The 23,305-nt window shown below is 35.7% G+C and overlaps 1 protein-coding gene and 3 non-coding genes across 4 annotated transcripts in view; all 4 read left to right on the top strand.

Moving 5' to 3' along the window:
- The window catches only part of LOC149409986 (uncharacterized), a 174,860-nt gene that overhangs the window by 37,654 nt on the left and 113,901 nt on the right, over positions 1–23,305 (top strand). The window contains exons 10-12 of the mRNA XM_089648919.1: positions 10,232–10,435; positions 11,004–11,040; positions 12,148–12,350. Of these exons, the coding sequence (XP_089505045.1) occupies positions 10,232–10,435; positions 11,004–11,040; positions 12,148–12,350 (444 nt within the window). The remainder of the gene's footprint in view (positions 1–10,231; positions 10,436–11,003; positions 11,041–12,147; positions 12,351–23,305) is intronic.
- On the top strand, positions 4,593–4,664 carry TRNAG-UCC (transfer RNA glycine (anticodon UCC)). Its single transcript has one exon. It is a non-coding gene; the product is annotated as a tRNA-Gly (tRNA).
- On the top strand, positions 4,965–5,036 carry TRNAG-UCC (transfer RNA glycine (anticodon UCC)). The gene has a single exon. It is a non-coding gene; the product is annotated as a tRNA-Gly (tRNA).
- Positions 5,248–5,319, top strand: TRNAG-UCC (transfer RNA glycine (anticodon UCC)). Its single transcript has one exon. It is a non-coding gene; the product is annotated as a tRNA-Gly (tRNA).

The raw sequence follows: 23,305 nt of genomic DNA, 5'->3' as shown, positions 1-23,305 counted from the left end.
TCAGTTTCTACCAAACACCTCCTTAATAATATCAATCTTAAAAGAGTATCTGAACTCAACGACCTCGGCGTTATCATTCTAGATGGATCATTTTATTTTACAACAACTTTGTGTTGAATTTTGCCACGAAAAGGATTCACACACTTAGCAATGAATTAATAGAAGATGTCACTGATATTTTCGTTTTAAATTTTGATACATTTAGAACCAAATTAATTCATAACTTTTTAGAAAATGTTAACTAACTAACTAACTAACTAACCATCACGCCGTTTCCCCGCAGGGGTAGGCAGAGAGGACGGACCGCCAAACAACTCGGTCTTGGCACACACTCCTTCCCTCATTCACATTCATAAATCGTCTCATACATACTCTTCTATTATTCTGACTCTTGACATGGCCCGACTCAAGTATCTGATTCACTTGATCGTGCCATGTCTTCCTCGGGCGTCCCCGACTTCTGCTACCTTTACCTTTGTATAATGGGATGATCACTGCCCTTCTCCAATCTAAAGGCGTGTAACCTTCCTTTAAACATTGGTTAAAAAGATTGCACAACCATGTGAGAATTATACGGCTACCTCCTTTAAAATATTCAGCAGCAATATTGTCGAAACCGACAGCCTTACCATTCTTCATACACTTAATTGATCTTTCTATCTCATCCATGCTAATTTCGGTAACATTCAGTCCATCATCATTCATATCTGATTCGCCGCTAGAATCACTGTCACTCACTTCGCTTTCAAAGACTTCCTCGAAATACTTCATCCATCTCTCTTTTATTTTTTCCTCATTCGTCAACATTTTTCCATCTTTCGATTTTATTACTTTCATGCTTCCGGTTTCAGGGCCACACCGGGACCTTTTGACTTCCTTCCAAAACAACTTAATGTTTTCTTGGAAATGGTTTGTCATTTTCATTCCTTCTTCCTCTTCCAGGCGTTTCTTTCGTTCTTTCACTCCAACTCTTGCTTTTTTCTTACATTCCTTATATACTATTCTTTCGCTCGATCCTTCTCTTTGCTGGAAGCACTGCCAGCCGCAATCAGACATAACCATGCTTTCTTCTTCTCTGAGACCAGTGCTTTAATATCATCATCCCACCATGCATCACCTTTCTTTCTACCTTGCGTACTTATTCCACACACCTCTCTAGCAGATTCACAAAGACTCACTTTTATGTGGTTCCATGTTTCGTCTATGCTTAGACCATCCATTTTTTTCTCATTCAATCTCATCTCTGCACAATTCACATACTTACTTTTCTCATTATCGTTTTGTAGTTTTTCTATTTTGATTCTTGTTGGAGTTAGTACCGTTTTCACTTTAGAGCGCCAACCGCGAAAGAGGTTTACTCTCGACACCACCAGAAAGTGGTCAGTTTCAACCTCTGCCCCTCTGAAAACTCTCGTGTCCTCGGTAACGGCTCTCAACCTAGAGTCAATTACTACAAAATCGATAATTGACCTCTCATTTCCTCTTTCCCACGTATATTGGTGGATACCTTTATGATCGAAAAAAGTATTGGACACAAACAGGTTCCACTCTAAACATACTTCAAGTATTCTGTTCCCGTTGTCATTCGTTCTTTTATCCCCAAACATACCTAAGGCCGATTCAAATCCGTCACGTCTAATTCCTACCCACCCATTCAAATCGCCTGCCATTATAATCCTTTCATTAATATTTTTCAGTCTCATCACATCATTCACATCAGTCCAAAAATCATCTTTCTCTTCGTCACTCTCAGAATTGACAGGGGTATAACAAACAACAAGAAACACCCTTGTCAAACCGATTTTGAACCTAATCCACATTATTCTCGGACTTACACATTCATACTGCAACATACATTCAATCATTCTGGGAGACAGTAGCGCTGCAACACCCTGACACGCCCTCTCTGTATCTGGTCTCCCAGACCAAATGACGAGCCTATCATTATGCTGCATTGTACCGCTCCCTTTTTTCATACTCTCTGTTACACAAAGTATGTCCAAATATTTGCTAACCATCGTGTCACACAATTCATTCATCTTTCTTTCCATACCTCCTCTAATATTCCACGTAGCAATTCGACATTGTTCGAGTTCCTTCCTCCTCTTTGCGCCACCGAAGGGTTGGCGATGTGATGGATAGCGAGCCTCATCGACACCTGTGTCGGCCATTCCCTTCTACGAGCTGCTTATCTAGTCTAACATACTGATACTTAGGTATAAATCACTAACATACAAATTAGTATAATATTTAACTTAATCCTAACGCCATCAAAACTATTCCAGATGTCCAAATGAAAAAACTTAATTCTAAAACAAAAAGTATTATAATCACTATAACAATACACTAATCACTGCATAATTGTTTGTAATAGTTCATATTGGCAGAAGACAAAAGACGCGGCTTCATTTCGATTTCGTCCTTCCTAGGGCGTAGGGGCACGGGGGCGGTGCAGCGGGGGTGTAGAAATTGCCAGATGATTGTCTTGTATGGGTCATCTTGTAGGGGCGATGGTCGTGAGCGAATCAGTGACCGAACCACGGACAGGTCGTATAGCCGACAGACGTCTATAACGGAGCCGGTAAAGGTAACGGCGAGCATGGTGGCGGCAGCGGGGGTTGAAATATCGGTATGTGACGGCCGATGAGGTCTCCACATCTGGTAGAAATTATCAAATGCCAAACTCGGGCTCACTGACACTGCATTTTTTTGCGGCACCGGGGTTGACGTATCGGTACGGGGTGACGAGAGACACGGGTAGGTTGCTGCGACCGCCGATGAGATGTCCACATCTGGTAAAAATTCCGGACTCGGGCTCACTAACACTTCACTATCCCTTGGGATAAACAATCTTGCTAATTATTCTTAAAAACTCGTCATTCTTCCACACCTGTCACCGTAAAATTATTATAACTGCACTAACGTAACTGACAGACAATAAGGCACATTTACGTGTACTTTTAACTTTTTAAATTTTCACTTTTTTTTAATACTCCCCGAATTCTCTTCGCACTTATTTTAACTGAACAATAAAACCACAAAGAGATTAAATTAACTCAAATCCAATCATTGTTATTTTTTTTTCGAACTGTTACTTTTAGAACAAAGGAATGAGTATTTGTTATTATTTCTTTTCGAACTGTCTAAATTGTTTTTCCTTTTAAACTAAGATGAAAGTAATTTTTATAAGCAATAATTGTTCGCCTGAAACACTCATCCACATTGAAAAAATCTCCTGATAAAAAATACATGACGCCAACGGGACTCGAACCCGTGTCTATTCGATTTCCGGTCGAAAGCTCTGACCACTGAGCTATGGGGGCTTATTTCTTACCCGAGAAAATATTCAATATATGCTAGTGTTTCATTCAACAATTACTGCTTTTTACATTTTTTCACCTGAGAAATCGAATGGACACGGGTTCGAGTCCCGTTGGCGTCATGTATTTTTTATCAGGAGATTTTTTCAATGTGGATGAGTGTTTCAGGCGAACAATTATTGCTTATAAAAATAATTGTTATCCTTTGTGCTATGCATAAATAAAATCTTGTCTTTAAAACATTAATTTATCAAAAAAATAATAAGATGAAAGTATTTACTACTAATATTTTTAAACAAAATTGATACTAAATCATAATCTATTTTTAAATATCAATTCGCAATCACGTTCACTTTAGATTTCCGATACAACACTTAAATTGAATTTAAATGTTTTTCACTTTGAATGAAATAAATATTTCAGAATTTAAATACTTCACCATTCACTTGCACCTTTAACACTTAACACTCTTAATCACTGAGTTTAGACTCTATTTTATTAAGACTGATTAATTCATTTAAAACTGACTTATTAAAATTACACTGATGGGATTTTTTTAAAGAGATTTCTTTTACCATTGAATTTAAATTTTTAACTTTTATTGAAAATCACTGAATTTAAACTCTATTTTATCAACACTGTTTAATTAAATTAAAACTGACTTTTTAAAATTTCACTGATGGGATTTTCAAATAGATTTAAAAAAACTGAATTTAACACTTTTTACTTTTCACAATACAAAGTCCAGGGACTTGATTAATTACCTGATTAGACGTACACACACGCGTAATCGCACCTTTCGCACTTCCAAGCTCCGCAAAACTCTCGACAAAACTCTCCCGAAATCCGCTGTGCACCCGTGTTTATACTGTCTTCAATACCAAAATGACTTAAGTCGATTTCATCGTTCAGACAATTAGATCATTAATCAACTCGTAAATTTGAACATATCTCCCATTAATTTCGGATATCTAAATCTTGTCACTTATTCGGACGACATAGTCATATCTCGGTGACGCCTTAAATTTCTTGTCCTTTGTTTTCTGTATTTGCAGGGCTGGATCAGTATCCTTTAATTATTTTCATAGAGTTCGTCGTAAGGTTTTTGAAGTGAAACTTCTTTAGGCGCGTAATGAATTTTCGGGGACGGAGTAAAACCGAGTCACGATCGAAACGAAAATGCGGGTACCCCCACCACCGATTAAAGTTCATTTGATCTAGTCAAAGTTTTGAAGTAACATATAAATGCTTCTTAGCTCATCCCGACAACTGGCGTTGGTGGTGTAATGGTCAGCATAGTTGCCTTCCAAGCAGTTGATCCGAGTTCGATTCTCGGCCATCGCACATTATTTTTTTGTTTTTAACGCCTTTTTCATTCAATATCTTATTTTTTAGTAGGTCAGAACATTTTTTAAAAGAAAATAATATTGCAAAATAATAAAAACACTTATCTCACTGTGATAAAACATTACTCCGCTAGAGCGCGCTTTGCGTTATTGTGTTGGATTAAAATTATTATCTAATCCGTATATTATGATAATTGTATTACATTTATTTAATTAATTTATTTATTTTGATAATATGTAATAATTTTCAAAGTTTTGAAGTAACATATAAATGCTTCTTAGCTCATCCCGACAACTGGCGTTGGTGGTGTAATGGTCAGCATAGTTGCCTTCCAAGCAGTTGATCCGAGTTCGATTCTCGGCCATCGCACATTTTTTTTTTGTTTTTAACGCCTTTTTCATTCAATATCTTATTGAAGTGAAACTTCTTTACGCGCGTCATGCAATTTCGAGGACCGGAGTAAAACCGACTCATGACCGAAACGAAAATGCGGGTACCCCCACCACCGATTAAAGTTCATTTGATCTAGTCAAAGTTTTGAAGTAACATATAAATGCTTCTTAGCTCATCCCGACAACTGGCGTTGGTGGTGTAATGGTCAGCATAGTTGCCTTCCAAGCAGTTGATCCGAGTTCGATTCTCGGCCATCGCACATTATTTTTTTGTTTTTAACGCCTTTTTCATTCAATATCTTATTTTTTAGTAGGTCAGAACATTTTTTAAAAGAAAATAATATTGCAAAATAATAAAAACACTTATCTCACTGTGATAAAACATTACTCCGCTAGAGCGCGCTTTGCGTTATTGTGTTGGATTAAAATTATTATCTAATCCGTATATTATGATAATTGTATTACATTTATTTAATTAATTTAATTATTTTGATAATATGTAATAATTTACAGAAAAAAAAATTAAAACTATCTCCCTCTGATAAAATATCCGTTCGCTAGAGCGCACTACGCGATCTTGTGTGGGATTCTATTTCTGTACATTGTACATTATTTTTAAAAATATATTATATTTTGGGTGTGATGTAGGTAACATTATAAAACATAACAAGCTCTCATATTTTCAGAACCTACATAATATAATCAATTTATGCGGCTTTGCTTACAGTTGGTGCTCAGCGTGGTTGGCTTTCAATCAGTTAAGCGAGGTTCGATTCTCGGCTGTGGCATTTTTGAAGTGAAACCTTGTTGAGGTGGGGGAGCCGCTCACGAACGTTCTCTCTCTTCTCTTCTTTCCTCTCTCTCAGACACCAGCGAACTGCGCCACGCCAAGCATCAGCTGAAACTAGAAGTTTCACTTCTGTCTTGCGTAGGCTTGACACACCCACTTTTTTTTTTATTTTTTTTTTTAATTCCTTTATTTTTCCTAATTTTTACATTAATTACATTCAATATTATATAAATCAATATGAATTATGGGAACCCACTAAGGCGCAGCCTGTGCGTGGGTAATATATTTAAATTATTATTTTATTGTACCTAGAAATAAACAATAATTATAATAAAAACAAGATTACATTTTGTCTAAGCGGTTTGTATAAAAAGTGTTTATAATAGTGTATAGTGAAGTTATAAGTGTTTAGTGTAATATATGGTGAATATTTTATGAGAAACATAAATTGATACAAATTAAATAAAAAAAGTTTCAACTGCTGTATCGAAAAGCCATAATTTTAATTCTTTTAAATATTGAGGAAGTGTAGTAATCACTTGAATATTTTTCGGTAAAAGATTGAAAGTACGAGGTCCAATGAAACTGCAGTGTGTTTGCATTTGTTTCGTGTTCGTTTGGGGGGTATAAAATACATTATTATTTCTAATGTTGGTTCTGTTTTCATTTATTTCGAATTTATTTTTGTTTTTAAAGATGTATTTCATAGTTTGCAAAATAAATAGTTTACGGAGACAGAATATTTTAGATTCTTTGTATAACTCATCTGTTGAAAATGTTCTTTTCCGACTATACATAACTTTGATGATATAATTTTGAATTATTTGTAAAGGTTTGATATGTGTATGAAGCGCACCGCCCCATCCTATTATTCCGTATATGAGTGAAGATTGCACCAAAGAAAAATAAATAATTTTCAGTTTTTCAACATTGAGCACTTCTTTTAGTCTGTAAAATGTGTATGTAAGATATCTTAATTTACAGCCGGTATTATTAATTTGTGACTGCCAATTTAATTTTGTATCAATAACAATACCTAAATATTTAATCTTTTCAACTTTTCCGAGTTCAAAGCAAGATGAGCATATTTCTTGATTACAGTTAACGTTATGTATTCGAATTTTAAGGTTATTGGGGGGTTTATTTTTACTATTTTTAGAAAAGGTTAGGTAAAATGTTTTATTATAGTTTAAGAAGAGTCTATTACTTTTTAGCCATGATGAGACATATGTAATACATTTTGTTGCCTTCAAAAAAGTTTCAGGCCAGGATTTTCCATTCACTATTATTACTGTATCATCAGCGTAAGATACAATTTTACCAGGGATTATAACATCACACAAATCGTTTATGTATATTAGAAAGAAAATTGGGCCAAGCACAGTTCCCTGTGGTACTCCATTTTTTATTCCTGTTTCAGTACTATAAAAATCCCCTATTTTTGTTTTTTGTTTTCTGTCTTTGAGGTAGCTAGTAAGAATTTTTAGTGAATCATTTTTTAAACCTATTTGATTCATTTTTTTTTATAAGTAGGTAGATTGTGATTTACCGTATCAAAAGCTTTTCTTAAGTCTAGAAATATAGCTAAACTCTTTTTATTTTGATCAACAGATGTGTATAATTTTTTAGTCAGATCGAATATTGCATCTTCAGTGCTTAGTTTTTTTCTGAAGCCATATTGATTTTGGGACAGAATTTTGTTTTGTTCTAGGTAATTCATTATTCTATTTTTGATACATTTTTCAAATATTTTTGAGAGGTTTGAGACCAAGGAAATGGGTCTGTAGTTGTCTAATATGTGCGTTTCTCCCGATTTGTGGATTGGTATTATGATAGAGGTTTTTAATTGTTCGGGAAAATTTCCCTCTTTCAAAGATATATTAAAAATATGTAGAAATGGAGTTAAAATGTAATGTTTTATTTTTTTTAGTGTGTTACCTGATAAACCATCAATTCCTGTAGAATTTGTTGATTTTAGACCGTCAATGTGTTTATCAATTTCATCTGTTGTGATGGGTGAAAAATATTCTAAGGAGATAATTGAATCGTTAGTTGAGTCTAAGTGTAAATATGAGTCTACGGGTATTGTATTATCAATTTGACTAGAAGATTCAAGTACTTGATCTACTACATTTGTGAAAAAGTTGTTAAAGTTTTCTGCAATGGCCGATTTGTCAGTTATAATATTTTCATTTATTATAATCTCATTGACATCGGTTGATACTTTTTTTTTTGTTCGTGATTTCGTTAATAATATTCCACGTTTTTTAACCTATTTAGTAAATTTCTATACATTAAATATTTCATTTTCATGAAAGGCATAATTCTTGTATTATTTTTTTGACAGGCTTTTTGATAATTTAACATCTCTTTGTATAATTTATCTCTTTGTTTAATAGAGACTATTAGTCCTACAGTGATCCAAGGCTTAATTTTTTTATAATTTCTCTTAGCGATGACAATTTTATTTGTACTCTTCGAAATATAAGCTTCTAGAGTTTTATAAAATAATTCTAATGCTGAATTTGGGTTAGCTATTGATAGTATGTTGTCCCATTTTTCTGAAAGAAGTAAATGTGTTTTTCTAGCTGTGCTTAATTTCGTTTATTTTCTGGGAATATAATCAGTCCATTACAATATTTTCCCTATGCACACTTCACATTCAACGTTTCTTACCTCATTCTTTATTTTCTAAAGAATTTTCCCACTAATTTTTGTTCTTTTCGGGATTGCGTTTCATAATTCAGTCACTATTGTTCCTGTATTAGCAGGCAAGTTCATGTTCGCACTGGATTCCCTCAATCCAATCATGTTTGTTAGTGTTTATCTTTATTTATTGGGGCGGCCTACATTTCCCTTCCCCGATCTCGGCTGAAATTCTACCTTAGGTTAAGCGTAAGTCAGTACTTCTAAACATCTCAAATCTTTATCCACCTTAATGTCATTAGACCTGAAATGAACATTATTTTTGCTCCTTTTCACCGGTTTGCCACTGTGAAGTAATTAAATATTAAGGTGTTACCCGTATTGCATCTTGTTCTCTCAAAAATAGTCATTAATTTTTTATTAATATGGAGCCATTATCATGAAATTTTTGTACCTCAGTCATCAATTTTAGCTAATGTGTCTGCCTGCCATTTTAATGTATTTGGTTTTATATAAACAGCCACATAAATTCTGTGTTATTTTAATTGCTCAATTTCGACTTAATCGTCTGCCTAACGAGCGTGGGTCTTGTATTGTTTATCTCAATATAAATATATGTATTTATGAATCAGGCCATTGTATTCACTTTCACCGATCCAGAACCATTGGTCCCCTGCCTGGTAATTGTCTAGTGCGAACTTCTCAAATTTGCATATCGATTGCGCGTGTTTTTTATTGATCTGTAGGCGTAGTTTTTTTTTTTATTTTTTTTATATTAACTCCACACAGGAGGCCCTGAAGAAAATAATTTCCCTCAGGGCCTATGTCATCTTTGGGGATGCTGTGTGGAGGGTCTTTTTGTGGAGAGGAAGGAGTGAACATGGGTATTGAAGAGTCCCATGTTGTAGGAGGGAGGAAACACAGAGGCCGGCAGTTCGTTCCACAGCCGAGCTGTTGAACTTAAGAACGAATCGTAGAAGCGACCCGTTCTCATGTGACAAATGTCAACTGTGTACAAATGTTAAAGTTTCCCCACATCATCCCAAACTCTAAATAAATCACTGTTTTGTTTTGTTCTCACCTCCCTACACAGTTTTTCCAGGTTCTCCTGAGTCTACTCTACGCGTAAATTTCACTTATTAAAAGTTTCTTGTTCTTCCCAGATAACAGTCTATGATACTTTATTCGATTCTAAATTACAATCAATCCTTTTGTGTCACTTTTTATCAATCTCTCCTCGTTTCTTATACCCCCAGTTCTCGACCAATGAAGTCTTGCATGTGAATGTGTTTAGGTTATAGTACATTAATCCTTCAAGTTGATGCTCGCGTTCCCATGTAATAAACAACGTAGATTACTCCTTTGTCCTGTCAAAAGCCATCTATGATTGGTTAATTTTAATCATAAATCTGGAAAGACACATCCCACTAAAACGCCCCTTTTTCTAATTACAGTTTCCTCTAGTTAGTCCAATAATATTCGCTAGGTGTCTCTAGTGTAATGATTTCTAAGTAATTGAGGTTAAGCTTTCATTAAATACATTTTCTTTTGGGGGGAAAAATCTATTTCATCACAAGGGTCCTTTATATTGTATTTCATGCAAATTTAATTTATGCAATATTGTTGTTATTTTTAACTTACGTTAGGTTAAAAAAGTTTATTGAGTTTAATTTACTGTGGTTTTTAATTTAATTTATAATCTTCATGTCAAAAGTTTAAATTATTTTTGTTTCCAGTCACTTGCAGCCTTCAACAATCCAACACTGTGAACTTCGGTTGCTATGATTCCGACAATATACCAACCACCTGCCCAATGAACATCGTTGATGGGAAAGCGATTCATCCTTCGTGCAAGGAAGGGCACGTCAGTAGAGAAAGTTTAGTACCGTTGAGCTGCCAGCGCGGCCGGTGGGACGGACCCGTTCCCAAATGCATCCCGAGTGAGTCGAGTGTCGTGTACAAGTATTTGTTCAGTTTAATTCACTTAATCAACGGATGATAGCAAGCTTTGAAAAGTGAATAACATTAATATATATCAGCACGCACCACAACAATGTAAACCAGCGATTCTTGAGAACATTCTAAGTTAAACATGTAGATGTCATTTTGCAGTCCGATGATGTTTAAAATACCGTACAAGAATCCCAACCGCATTTCATATCACACGTTCCCACTGTACACTGCAGCATCAAATTATGGGAAGAGATAGAGCGCGCGTCTGTCCGGTGCTGCTGAAACGAGATGCTTTGCGTATCAAGTGACCCGCTAGGTTAAAAAAAGTAGCGTTGTGTGATGGAAATATATATTTTTTATTAATGATTTAATAAAATATTATCGGATAGCAAAATGAAACCTTCATTTTTAACACCAAATATGTCCCGAAATCGCTGGGCAAAATCCTTCCGGTACGTGCTGGTACGATTAATTTAGAATTTATTCTTCCAATAGTTAATCGAATCATTTCCAACGCCGTTTATGTTGATTTCATAAATATGTTTTTATTTACAGTTCCAAAGTCCAGTCCTACAAAGGCTGTTTTAGATGGGTAAGAATATTATTTATTTATATTAGTTAGAAGCCGGCTCCAGTGTTTTTAGGTTAGGGGAGCTTTATAAGTTCACCTCTCTGAACGCGTTTCTGCTTCCCGAAATATTTATTTATTAACCCCATTTTTAGGGGATTTTACATAGGAATAGTAAAAAATATACAAAAGGTACCATACAAAACTGAACTGCAGTCTGTGACAATCTTTTGTATTTATTTGGTGATAATTTGAAGAAGTCTACTGACTCATCATAATCATTTCCTTCCATTAGTGTTTCGGGCAATGAGGAATACTTATCCCAGAATTTGTGAACTGAAATAAATCCCGACTTCTAGTATTATCCAGTGAAATTCGAAAGCTTATCAATGGAAGCAATTCTGGACTATCAATGCATCATTTAGATAATGTAAATATTGTTGCACAGCCTCGCGATTTGTACTTCCAATTACCTCTTGCACCACAACACCCCCCCCCCCTCATTGTGGATGCCATAGTCTCACTGGCTCCAGACGGTTGGAAGCAGTTGGGACTCTTGTGCGGTATTCCACATAAAGAGTTGATCCAGTGCGTTTGATTGTTTTACTTTGTGCAGAAGAGATTAGCGATTCAGTACTTGTATGGCTATAAACCAAGAAGCACTCGAGTTGATTCCTGCGCTTTTCACGGCAGCGAGACTTTTGTACTTTGTACTAGTTGATACGGCCTTGGCAATAGATTGTTCAGAACTCAGAAGTGTTGATACAAAATGGGTCAAATTGTGGGAAATTAATATGTGTGATCAAGATATTGGTTTGAATATATCACTTGAGGGCATCTTCCAACAAAGTCTAGACAGGGCGTGTTAATTTAAAATATGACGCCGAAACCTAAATTGTGGATTCTATAAATTGGGGGACCTTGGTGCCTTATTTCGCAGTCAAACGATGGATAGAAGCGTTGTTTTTTTAAATCTTTTGTTGGTATCATATTATACTTTCGAAACGAGGCGACAGAATCAGATGAGGAGTTTGCTTATGAAACTACCCTGGTGGGCCGAATTCGTAAGACAGAGTTGATATATCGATGGATGAGGATGAGAATGATGATGGTTATTTCATTCTTCCCCAGCTCTAACTGTGCCTTGCCAAGCTACCCAGCTCACGGCAAGTTCAAAGTGGCGGGCCCTGACAAGGATTTGCTGCCTGGAACCATCGTGAATGAGTACACTTTCCTCACCTACTCTTGCGACACTAATTACGACCCTTCAACAACGAACCTACAAGCCACTTGCGATGGAGGAAAGTGGAACAATCCGCCTCCACTTTGCAAAAGTAAGATATATGTTATCATTGAAGACAATATTAACCCATCGGCATACTACTTTTTACTAGTGACGTTTTTATTATGCTTTCAGGTTTTTTTTTTAATATTCGTTAATGTTTATTTACACTGGAACAATTTACATTATGACTCTACAGTTTACAATTTTTACCCAGCTTAAAGGATACGGAAACTTAAAACTCGGTCCCCCGTCTAGTTTGTCAGAGAACTGCCTTGTTCCGTTTACCAAAGACATGAAATAATTCTTATCGTAATTTACCTACCGAGTAGTGTCCTACCTTATCAATAGAGAAAAACTAGAAGTGATTATAATCAGTAAAGTCTATGTAAGACGAAAGGGGTTCTATCCGAAACGTTGGGGATGCAACACGGCATAATACCCCAAAATTCTATAATTAAATAACAATCAAATTTTAATTCTACTCAAGGGAAACGATAGGAAAATAAAATAGTTTTACCTACCAATAAAACTTATATTATGTACCTAACCTCATTTAAAACCTTTATTGAGAGAAGCATTCTCAAATTCCCTTTTGCGTGGCCCTTTCCAACTCTTTTTCAGCACCTTGTGTTGGTCAAGTGGTCACCAGATGCCACACAAAAGTAAAGCGCCACCCATGCGACTTTTGTCTACGACATTCTTCCTCATTAGTTCTCACCAGGCAGTGATTGCCTAGGTTTTAAATGAGGTTAGGTACATAATATAAGTTTTATTGGTAGGTAAAACTATTTTATTATGTAGCCTGAACCGTCATTTAAAACCTTTATTGAGATCTGTTTGTTATCGACTGGTGACCACTAACGCTGATGTGATACTATTATAATACGTCAAAAAACTGGAATACCTACTCATTTGTTACAGTGGGTGGAATAGGGAGGCTACAGACAATGCCCTATTTACCTCTAGGGAAGTGTTAACTTCCCTTGTGTAGAATTTGGCAAAGGTGTCCCGGCTCCTCCAGTTCCCTCGAGCCAGGATGTCATCCAGTCTAAAATTATCCAGCCAGTTAAGTGACGCCACTGCTGCCCGTACACTTCCCGGGGCAGCTGTGATCTTAGCTTCTTCTAGAATTGTTTTGACCCAACGGGCGATGACTGTTCTTGAAGCTGCCTTAACTGTTTCCGATGTAGTGATGAAGAGTTCTGTTAAATTCTGCTTTGTTTCCCTCCGTTCTTTGGAGGTTTCAATCAGTTTCTTAATCCAGTATGCTGGGTCTATATTTGGCTGATTTCTGATCAAATGATCTTCTGATCAAACGAAACTGAAAATTAACTTAAATAAACTTTATTAACCAATTAAACTTAAATATAGACAAATGCCAAACGATCAGTTTCTACCAAACACCTCCTTAATAATATCAATCTTAAAAGAGTATCTGAACTCAACGACCTCGGCGTTATCATTCTAGATGGATCATTTTATTTTACAACAACTTTGTGTTGAATTTTGCCACGAAAAGGATTCACACACTTAGCAATGAATTAATAGAAGATGTCACTGATATTTTCGTTTTAAATTTTGATACATTTAGAACCAAATTAATTCATAACTTTTTAGAAAATGTTAACTAACTAACTAACCATCACGCCGTTTCCCCGCAGGGGTAGGCAGAGAGGACGGACCGCCAAACAACTCGGTCTTGGCACACACTCCTTGCCTCATTCACATTCATAAATCGTCTCATACATACTCTTCTATTATTCTGACTCTTGACATGGCCCGACTCAAGTATCTGATTCACTTGATCGTGCCATGTCTTCCTCGGGCGTCCCCGACTTCTGCTACCTTTACCTTTGTATAATGGCATGATCACAGCCCTTCTCCAATCTAAAGGCGTGTAACCTTCCTTTAAACATTGGTTAAAAAGATTGCACAACCATGTGAGAATTATACGGCTACCTCCTTTAAAATATTCAGCAGCAATATTGTCGAAACCGACAGCCTTACCATTCTTCATACACTTAATTGATCTTTCTATCTCATCCATGCTAATTTCGGTAACATTCAGTCCATCATATGAAAGTAATCGGATCACAAACAGACCGCACGTCAAATTTCGCTCTTCAGAAATCACCTTAATTAAACCTTACAAAACTCAATTATCCATGCAATTCATCGTTAAACGTGTTCCTAAAAATCAGTAAAGTGAATTTTCTACTTTAGTGAATTATAATCATTCGGTTTTATTCTCATTCTAAGTGTTTTAATACATTGTGTTGTGACAGAAGTGTTGTTGCCCAAAACAAAAAAATTATCATCATCCGATTCACCAAATAATAATATACAAGAGTGAGCCAGTTAATATTACTCTTATTTGTCGAGTAGCCGTAACCGGTCCGTGGTCTAGCGGTAAGAGCGTTCGGATAGCTAGCGGCATATATTGCACTCGCACAGACATCTGAAGGACCCCGGAACGATCCCAACTGCCGCCAAAGATTTTTATTTTTATTTCTTTTTCCTTGTAAACTGAAATCATTAACAAGAAAGAGAACGGAATAAACTCGAAAAAAAATCGAACTACAATGAACTGTGAAGCATGCTTGAACATCATTTCCAAAAATGACCATGCACTTACGTGCGCCATCTGCAATATTGCCTTTCATAATAACTGCCTAAATATCTCCGATACCAACTTTAAAAGAATGGCATCTAAAAATAAACAAACATGGAAATGCCCAAAATGTAAAAGCCGGCCGAGCTCACCTGCTCCGTCGGCATCAACATTAGGTTCAGAAGCCGATGTATTATTTGATCGCCTCACTAAACATTTCGACAAGAAAATAAGTGAAATAAAAAAAATGTTTGAGGAAGAAATCAGCGATCTTAAGAAAAGCAGTAATTTTATTTGCAACCAGTATGATGACCTGATCACACGCTTTAAAGATTTGGAGGAGGGCCTCAAAGGTATAAAATTCTTAAAAGAAGAGAATGAAAAAAAAAATACAAGAATCTCATCCTTGGAAAGCCGTCTTGCAGATCTAGAGCAAGTGAAGCTCTCCGACAGCTTGGAAATGGCGGGCGTGGAATTGCGGCCGGGAGAACAAGCCTCGGAAGCAGTACTTCGAGTAGCCAACTCACTGGGACTGCCCTTACAACCACAAGATATACGCATGGTGACCAGGACTCAAGATCGAAGACAAAACACCCCGGACAAACTCCACATCACCCTCTATAGTCAAAATATAAGGGAATCTATGCTCTCAAAAAAAAACGCGGCCAAAACCATATACTCAAATTCTCCCATTTTCATCAGCGAGGTGCTGTCACCGTACTTTAAGGAACTTCTATGGAAAACTAAGCAGACGGCTAAAGAAACCCACTACCAATACGTGTGGTTTAAATCAAATAAATTGCTTGTCCGCAAAGCAACTGGGGATAAAATCATCCAAATAAAACACGAAAATGACCTAAAAAAAATGGGGTAACAAACTTAGACGACTAATCCACCTGAATCCAAGTAAATTAAATGTATTGCTAATCATTTAATATGGCAGAATTACTAAATACTATCCACTCAACTAGCACTCACTCACATTATTCAACCAATAATACAAAACTATGCGATTCTTTATTTAGCACCCCAGGCACCCTTACTATATTAAATCAAAACATAAGATCCCTAAACAAAAACTACGACGAACTAGACATACTATTGTCCTCCTTTAAAATAGACTTCAATATTATTATATTAACAGAATGCTGGATCCCAACCTCTTTTACTGTAAAATACAAAAAAAACTACTCCTCATATTTCACAACAAAATACAAAAACCAAAATGATGGAGTTGTTGTTTACATAAAAGATAATCTTAACGCCTCTGTCTCAGAATTCACCCTAGAAAACTCAAACTGTTTACAAATAATCGCTCACCCAGATACGTGCATACTCGCTATTTACAGATCACCTTCATCACACACCATTACACCCTTTCTAATAGCTCTCGACTCTCACATAAAAAAAATTACCCACTTCAAAAATATCATCGTAACTGGTGACCTAAACATAAATATACTCCCACAAGGCCATCCCCAGAATATCGAATACCAACTGATGCTCCTGGAACATGGCATAATAAGCGCCATCAACACTCCAACCAGAGTTACCAGAGACTCGGAATCATGTTTAGATCACTTAATGATCAAATCCAAAAACAAATTCTGTAGCGTAGTTTTCGAATCCACAATCACAGATCACTACACAACAATGATAGGACTGACCACACAGGCATTGAACCCAACAACTCAAAACAACATCACAAAATTTGAAACTGACTACGTGAACCTAAAACATTGCCTAGAAAACCAAACGTGGGAACACCTTAAAAAAATTAACAACACTGAAGAAGCCTGGAATTACCTTATTACATACCTACAAACGCTCATCACTCAAAACACCACAAAAACATTCAAATCCTTCACGCACCGCAAAATAAGACTAAAAAAATGGATTACCCAAAGCATAATAAATAGCATTAAAAAACGGGACAAACTGCACAAACAAGTCAAACACAACCCAAATGATACTTTTCTGAACTCTTTCTATAAAAGGTACAGAAATACTTGCTCTCTAATTATACGAAAAGCCAAAGAATTATATTACAGAAACAAACTGGTAACTGCTAACTTTGACCCGAAAAGCGTTTGGTCTATTCTGAGGGAAAGTACAAATACACAAAAAAACAAAGATGATGAAATAAAAAAAATACTTATCAACGACGAAGAAGTCGACTTCCACAAAAATCCTACACTTATCCTGAACTACATAAACAGACATTACACAAATATTGGAGCTAGCCTAGCCGAAAATATAAAACAAAAATCGTCTAGTAACGATAATCAAGAAACTCAAAAAATTCCGACTCAGTGCACACACAAAAATAGTGACAGTCTATTCAAATTACATAGAGTAACTCTGGAAGACACCAACAAATTAATACATTCCCTAAAGAATAATACAACATCAGGTCCCGACGGAATAGACTCTAAAACAATAATTACACTAAGCCAACAACTACTTACTCCACTAACATACGTTATTAATCTTAGCCTGAAAGAAGGAATTTTTCCGAGCATCCTAAAAAAAGGTTTGGTTATTCCTATTCATAAATCAGGACCTAAAAATAATGTAAACAACTTTCGACCCATTACACTATTAAACACATTGTCAAAAATTCTTGAAAAAGCAATAAAAGAACAGCTGCAACAATATCTGGAAAACATGCAAATACTCTCAGTTAACCAACATGGCTTTAGAAAAAATAGGAACACAGAAAACGCAATTGCCACTGTAACCGAGTTTATTACACATAATTTAGATGCAAAAAAAAAAGTTATTTCAATCTATTTAGACTTATCTAAAGCCTTCGATACAATTTCGCACAAAAAACTTTTCAAGAAGCTAAAAAACATTGGCATAAATGGAGTAGAATTTGAATTAATGAAAAGTTTCATGTCTGACAGAACACAACAAGTTAAAATTGATAACAAGACAAGTGAACCACTCTTAATCACATACGGAGTCCCACAGGGGAGTGTCCTTGGTCCATTAATATTCCTCATATACATAAACGAATTATGTGACATTGAAATTGATGGTAAACTCGTGACCTTCGCAGATGATACAGTTCTTCTGTGTCAAGCAGCCACATGGAAAGATTTATTCATAACAGCTGAAAAAAGTTTGTCTATTGTCATAAAATGGCTAAACAGAAATACTCTTACCGTTAACACAGTCAAAACAAAATATATCACACACAGTATTACACAAAGAGGTCAACCTCCGTCTAACTTGGACTTGTTTTTGCATGAATGTAAACAAACATCACCCAATTGCCAATGCGAACACATTGAAAGGGTTAAACAAATAAAGTACCTAGGAGTTATTATTGATGCATATTTACAATGGACTGACCACATTACTTTTATTACCAATAAACTAAAACGAGTCTTACACCTAATAAAATCCATTAAAAACATTTTCCCACTAACAATACTCAGATCAATATATTTTGCACTGTGTCAATCCATTGCCACTTATGGAATATTAGCTTGGGGAAGCGCTACAAACACAACAATTGACCCAATTCAAAAAGTTCAAAAGGCAATAATAAAACTCATACTGCAAGTACCATTCTACACAGACTCAACCAAAATCTTCAAAACACTAGACGTCATGTCAATAAGACAACTTTACGCCAAAACTGCTCTCCTACACCTCATCCATAATAATCTTCATATTACAAATCAAGCAAAAGCCATAATAAAAACCAGGTCTTCAACAAATAAAACACTGAACATTCCAATAACACACACCACACACGGTCAAAGACACTTTCAATACTACGCAACCAAACTTTTTAACAGTATGCCCATTACTTTGAAACAATTATTGACTACAAACACATCTACAAACTTTCTCAAAAAACATATCATAGCCTGGATAAAAAATCAAGATATTCACTTTATTCAAAAGATTATAATTCCAAACCACACATAACCAAAATATAACAAGTAAAATTAAATATTATACACGTTCATCAAGAATTATCCACAAATTCATACACTCACATATAAAAGTGTGTTTTCATGTTTCAATATATGTCTGTGAAAAAAAAATAAAATAATAATAACTTTCTACCATAACACATAAATACCTGTCACCCTTAACCACAAACACGTTAACACCTCAGCACAGGTTCTCCTAGTGAGGTGCTCACGTTACATATAATATCACACACACACACAGTTTTACCTAAATCAACCTATGTTCTTCATTTTTTATACCTTTTTTCTTCATTTTTTATACCTTTTTTCTGTACTTTTTTTTCTCTGTACTGCAATATATACCACTGTAATAATTTGTAAAACGTGTATTCAAGAATAGACATAAATAAATAAAATAAAAAAATCATCATTCATATCTGATTCGCCGCTAGAATCACTGTCACTCACTTCGCTTTCAAAGACTTCCTCGAAATACTTCATCCATCTCTCTTTTATTTTTTCCTCATTCGTCAACATTTTTCCATCTTTCGATTTTATTACTTTCATGCTTCCGGTTTCAGGGCCACACCGGGACCTTTTGACTTCCTTCCAAAACAACTTAATGTTTTCTTGGAAATGGTTTGTCATTTTCATTCCTTCTTCCTCTTCCAGGCGTTTCTTTCGTTCTTTCACTCCAACTCTTGCTTTTTTCTTACATTCCTTATATACTATTCTTTCGCTCGATCCTTCTCTTTGCTGGAAGCACTGCCAGCCGCAATCAGACATAACCATGCTTTCTTCTTCTCTGAGACCAGTGCTTTAATATCATCATCCCACCATGCATCACCTTTCTTTCTACCTTGCGTACTTATTCCACACACCTCTCTAGCAGATTCACAAAGACTCACTTTTATGTGGTTCCATGTTTCGTCTATGCTTAGACCATCCATTTTTTTCTCATTCAATCTCATCTCTGCACAATTCACATACTTACTTTTCTCATTATCGTTTTGTAGTTTTTCTATTTTGATTCTTGTTGGAGTTAGTACCGTTTTCACTTTAGAGCGCCAACCGCGAAAGAGGTTTACTCTCGACACCACCAGAAAGTGGTCAGTTTCAACCTCTGCCCCTCTGAAAACTCTCGTGTCCTCGGTAACGGCTCTCAACCTAGAGTCAATTACTACAAAATCGATAATTGACCTCTCATTTCCTCTTTCCCACGTATATTGGTGGATACCTTTATGATCGAAAAAAGTATTGGACACAAACAGGTTCCACTCTAAACATACTTCAAGTATTCTGTTCCCGTTGTCATTCGTTCTTTTATCCCCAAACATACCTAAGGCCGATTCAAATCCGTCACGTCTAATTCCTACCCACCCATTCAAATCGCCTGCCATTATAATCCTTTCATTAATATTTTTCAGTCTCATCACATCATTCACATCAGTCCAAAAATCATCTTTCTCTTCGTCACTCTCAGAATTGACAGGGGTATAACAAACAACAAGAAACACCCTTGTCAAACCGATTTTGAACCTAATCCACATTATTCTCGGACTTACACATTCATACTGCAACATACATTCAATCATTCTGGGAGACAGTAGCGCTGCAACACCCTGACACGCCCTCTCTGTATCTGGTCTCCCAGACCAAATGACGAGCCTATCATTATGCTGCATTGTACCGCTCCCTTTTTTCATACTCTCTGTTACACAAAGTATGTCCAAATATTTGCTAACCATCGTGTCACACAATTCATTCATCTTTCTTTCCATACCTCCTCTAATATTCCACGTAGCAATTCGACATTGTTCGAGTTCCTTCCTCCTCTTTGCGCCACCGAAGGGTTGGCGATGTGATGGATAGCGAGCCTCATCGACACCTGTGTCGGCCATTCCCTTCTACGAGCTGCTTATCTAGTCTAACATACTGATACTTAGGTATAAATCACTAACATACAAATTAGTATAATATTTAACTTAATCCTAACGCCATCAAAACTATTCCAGATGTCCAAATGAAAAAACTTAATTCTAAAACAAAAAGTATTATAATCACTATAACAATACACTAATCACTGCATAATTGTTTGTAATAGTTCATATTGGCAGAAGACAAAAGACGCGGCTTCATTTCGATTTCGTCCTTCCTAGGGCGTAGGGGCACGGGGGCGGTGCAGCGGGGGTGTAGAAATTGCCAGATGATTGTCTTGTATGGGTCATCTTGTAGGGGCGATGGTCGTGAGCGAATCAGTGACCGAACCACGGACAGGTCGTATAGCCGACAGACGTCTATAACGGAGCCGGTAAAGGTAACGGCGAGCATGGTGGCGGCAGCGGGGGTTGAAATATCGGTATGTGACGGCCGATGAGGTCTCCACATCTGGTAGAAATTATCAAATGCCAAACTCGGGCTCACTGACACTGCATTTTTTTGCGGCACCGGGGTTGACGTATCGGTACGGGGTGACGAGAGACACGGGTAGGTTGCTGCGACCGCCGATGAGATGTCCACATCTGGTAAAAATTCCGGACTCGGGCTCACTAACACTTCACTATCCCTTGGGATAAACAATCTTGCTAATTATTCTTAAAAACTCGTCATTCTTCCACACCTGTCACCGTAAAATTATTATAACTGCACTAACGTAACTGACAGACAATAAGGCACATTTACGTGTACTTTTAACTTTTTAAATTTTCACTTTTTTTTAATACTCCCCGAATTCTCTTCGCACTTATTTTAACTGAACAATAAAACCACAAAGAGATTAAATTAACTCAAATCCAATCATTGTTATTTTTTTTTCGAACTGTTACTTTTAGAACAAAGGAATGAGTATTTGTTATTATTTCTTTTCGAACTGTCTAAATTGTTTTTCCTTTTAAACTAAGATGAAAGTAATTTTTATAAGCAATAATTGTTCGCCTGAAACACTCATCCACATTGAAAAAATCTCCTGATAAAAAATACATGACGCCAACGGGACTCGAACCCGTGTCTATTCGATTTCCGGTCGAAAGCTCTGACCACTGAGCTATGGGGGCTTATTTCTTACCCGAGAAAATATTCAATATATGCTAGTGTTTCATTCAACAATTACTGCTTTTTACATTTTTTCACCTGAGAAATCGAATGGACACGGGTTCGAGTCCCGTTGGCGTCATGTATTTTTTATCAGGAGATTTTTTCAATGTGGATGAGTGTTTCAGGCGAACAATTATTGCTTATAAAAATAATTGTTATCCTTTGTGCTATGCATAAATAAAATCTTGTCTTTAAAACATTAATTTATCAAAAAAATAATAAGATGAAAGTATTTACTACTAATATTTTTAAACAAAATTGATACTAAATCATAATCTATTTTTAAATATCAATTCGCAATCGCGTTCACTTTAGATTTCCGATACAACACTTAAATTGAATTTAAATGTTTTTCACTTTGAATGAAATAAATATTTCAGAATTTAAATACTTCACCATTCACTTGCACCTTTAACACTTAACACTCTTAATCACTGAGTTTAGACTCTATTTTATTAAGACTGATTAATTCATTTAAAACTGACTTATTAAAATTACACTGATGGGATTTTTTTAAAGAGATTTCTTTTACCATTGAATTTAAATTTTTAACTTTTATTGAAAATCACTGAATTTAAACTCTATTTTATCAACACTGTTTAATTAAATTAAAACTGACTTTTTAAAATTTCACTGATGGGATTTTCAAATAGATTTAAAAAAACTGAATTTAACACTTTTTACTTTTCACAATACAAAGTCCAGGGACTTGATTAATTACCTGATTAGACGTACACACACGCGTAATCGCACCTTTCGCACTTCCAAGCTCCGCAAAACTCTCGACAAAACTCTCCCGAAATCCGCTGTGCACCCGTGTTTATACTGTCTTCAATACCAAAATGACTTAAGTCGATTTCATCGTTCAGACAATTAGATCATTAATCAACTCGTAAATTTGAACATATCTCCCATTAATTTCGGATATCTAAATCTTGTCACTTATTCGGACGACATAGTCATATCTCGGTGACGCCTTAAATTTCTTGTCCTTTGTTTTCTGTATTTGCAGGGCTGGATCAGTATCCTTTAATTATTTTCATAGAGTTCGTCGTAAGGTTTTTTTTTTTTTTTTTTTTTTAATTCCTTTATTTTTCCTAATTTTTACATTAATTACATTCAATATTATATAAATCAATATGAATTATGGGAACCCACTAAGGCGCAGCCTGTGCGTGGGTAATATATTTAAATTATTATTTTATTGTACCTAGAAATAAACAATAATTATAATAAAAACAAGATTACATTTTGTCTAAGCGGTTTGTATAAAAAGTGTTTATAATAGTGTATAGTGAAGTTAGAAGTGTTTAGTGTAATATATGGTGAATATTTTATGAGAAACATAAATTGATACAAATTAAATAA

Source organism: Hesperophylax consimilis, chromosome 28, assembly GCF_061612785.1.
Source record: "Hesperophylax consimilis isolate HC1 chromosome 28, BYU_Hcon_1.0, whole genome shotgun sequence".
NCBI classification, from domain to species: domain Eukaryota; kingdom Metazoa; phylum Arthropoda; class Insecta; order Trichoptera; family Limnephilidae; genus Hesperophylax; species Hesperophylax consimilis.
This window is presented reverse-complemented; position numbering and strand designations above follow the sequence as displayed.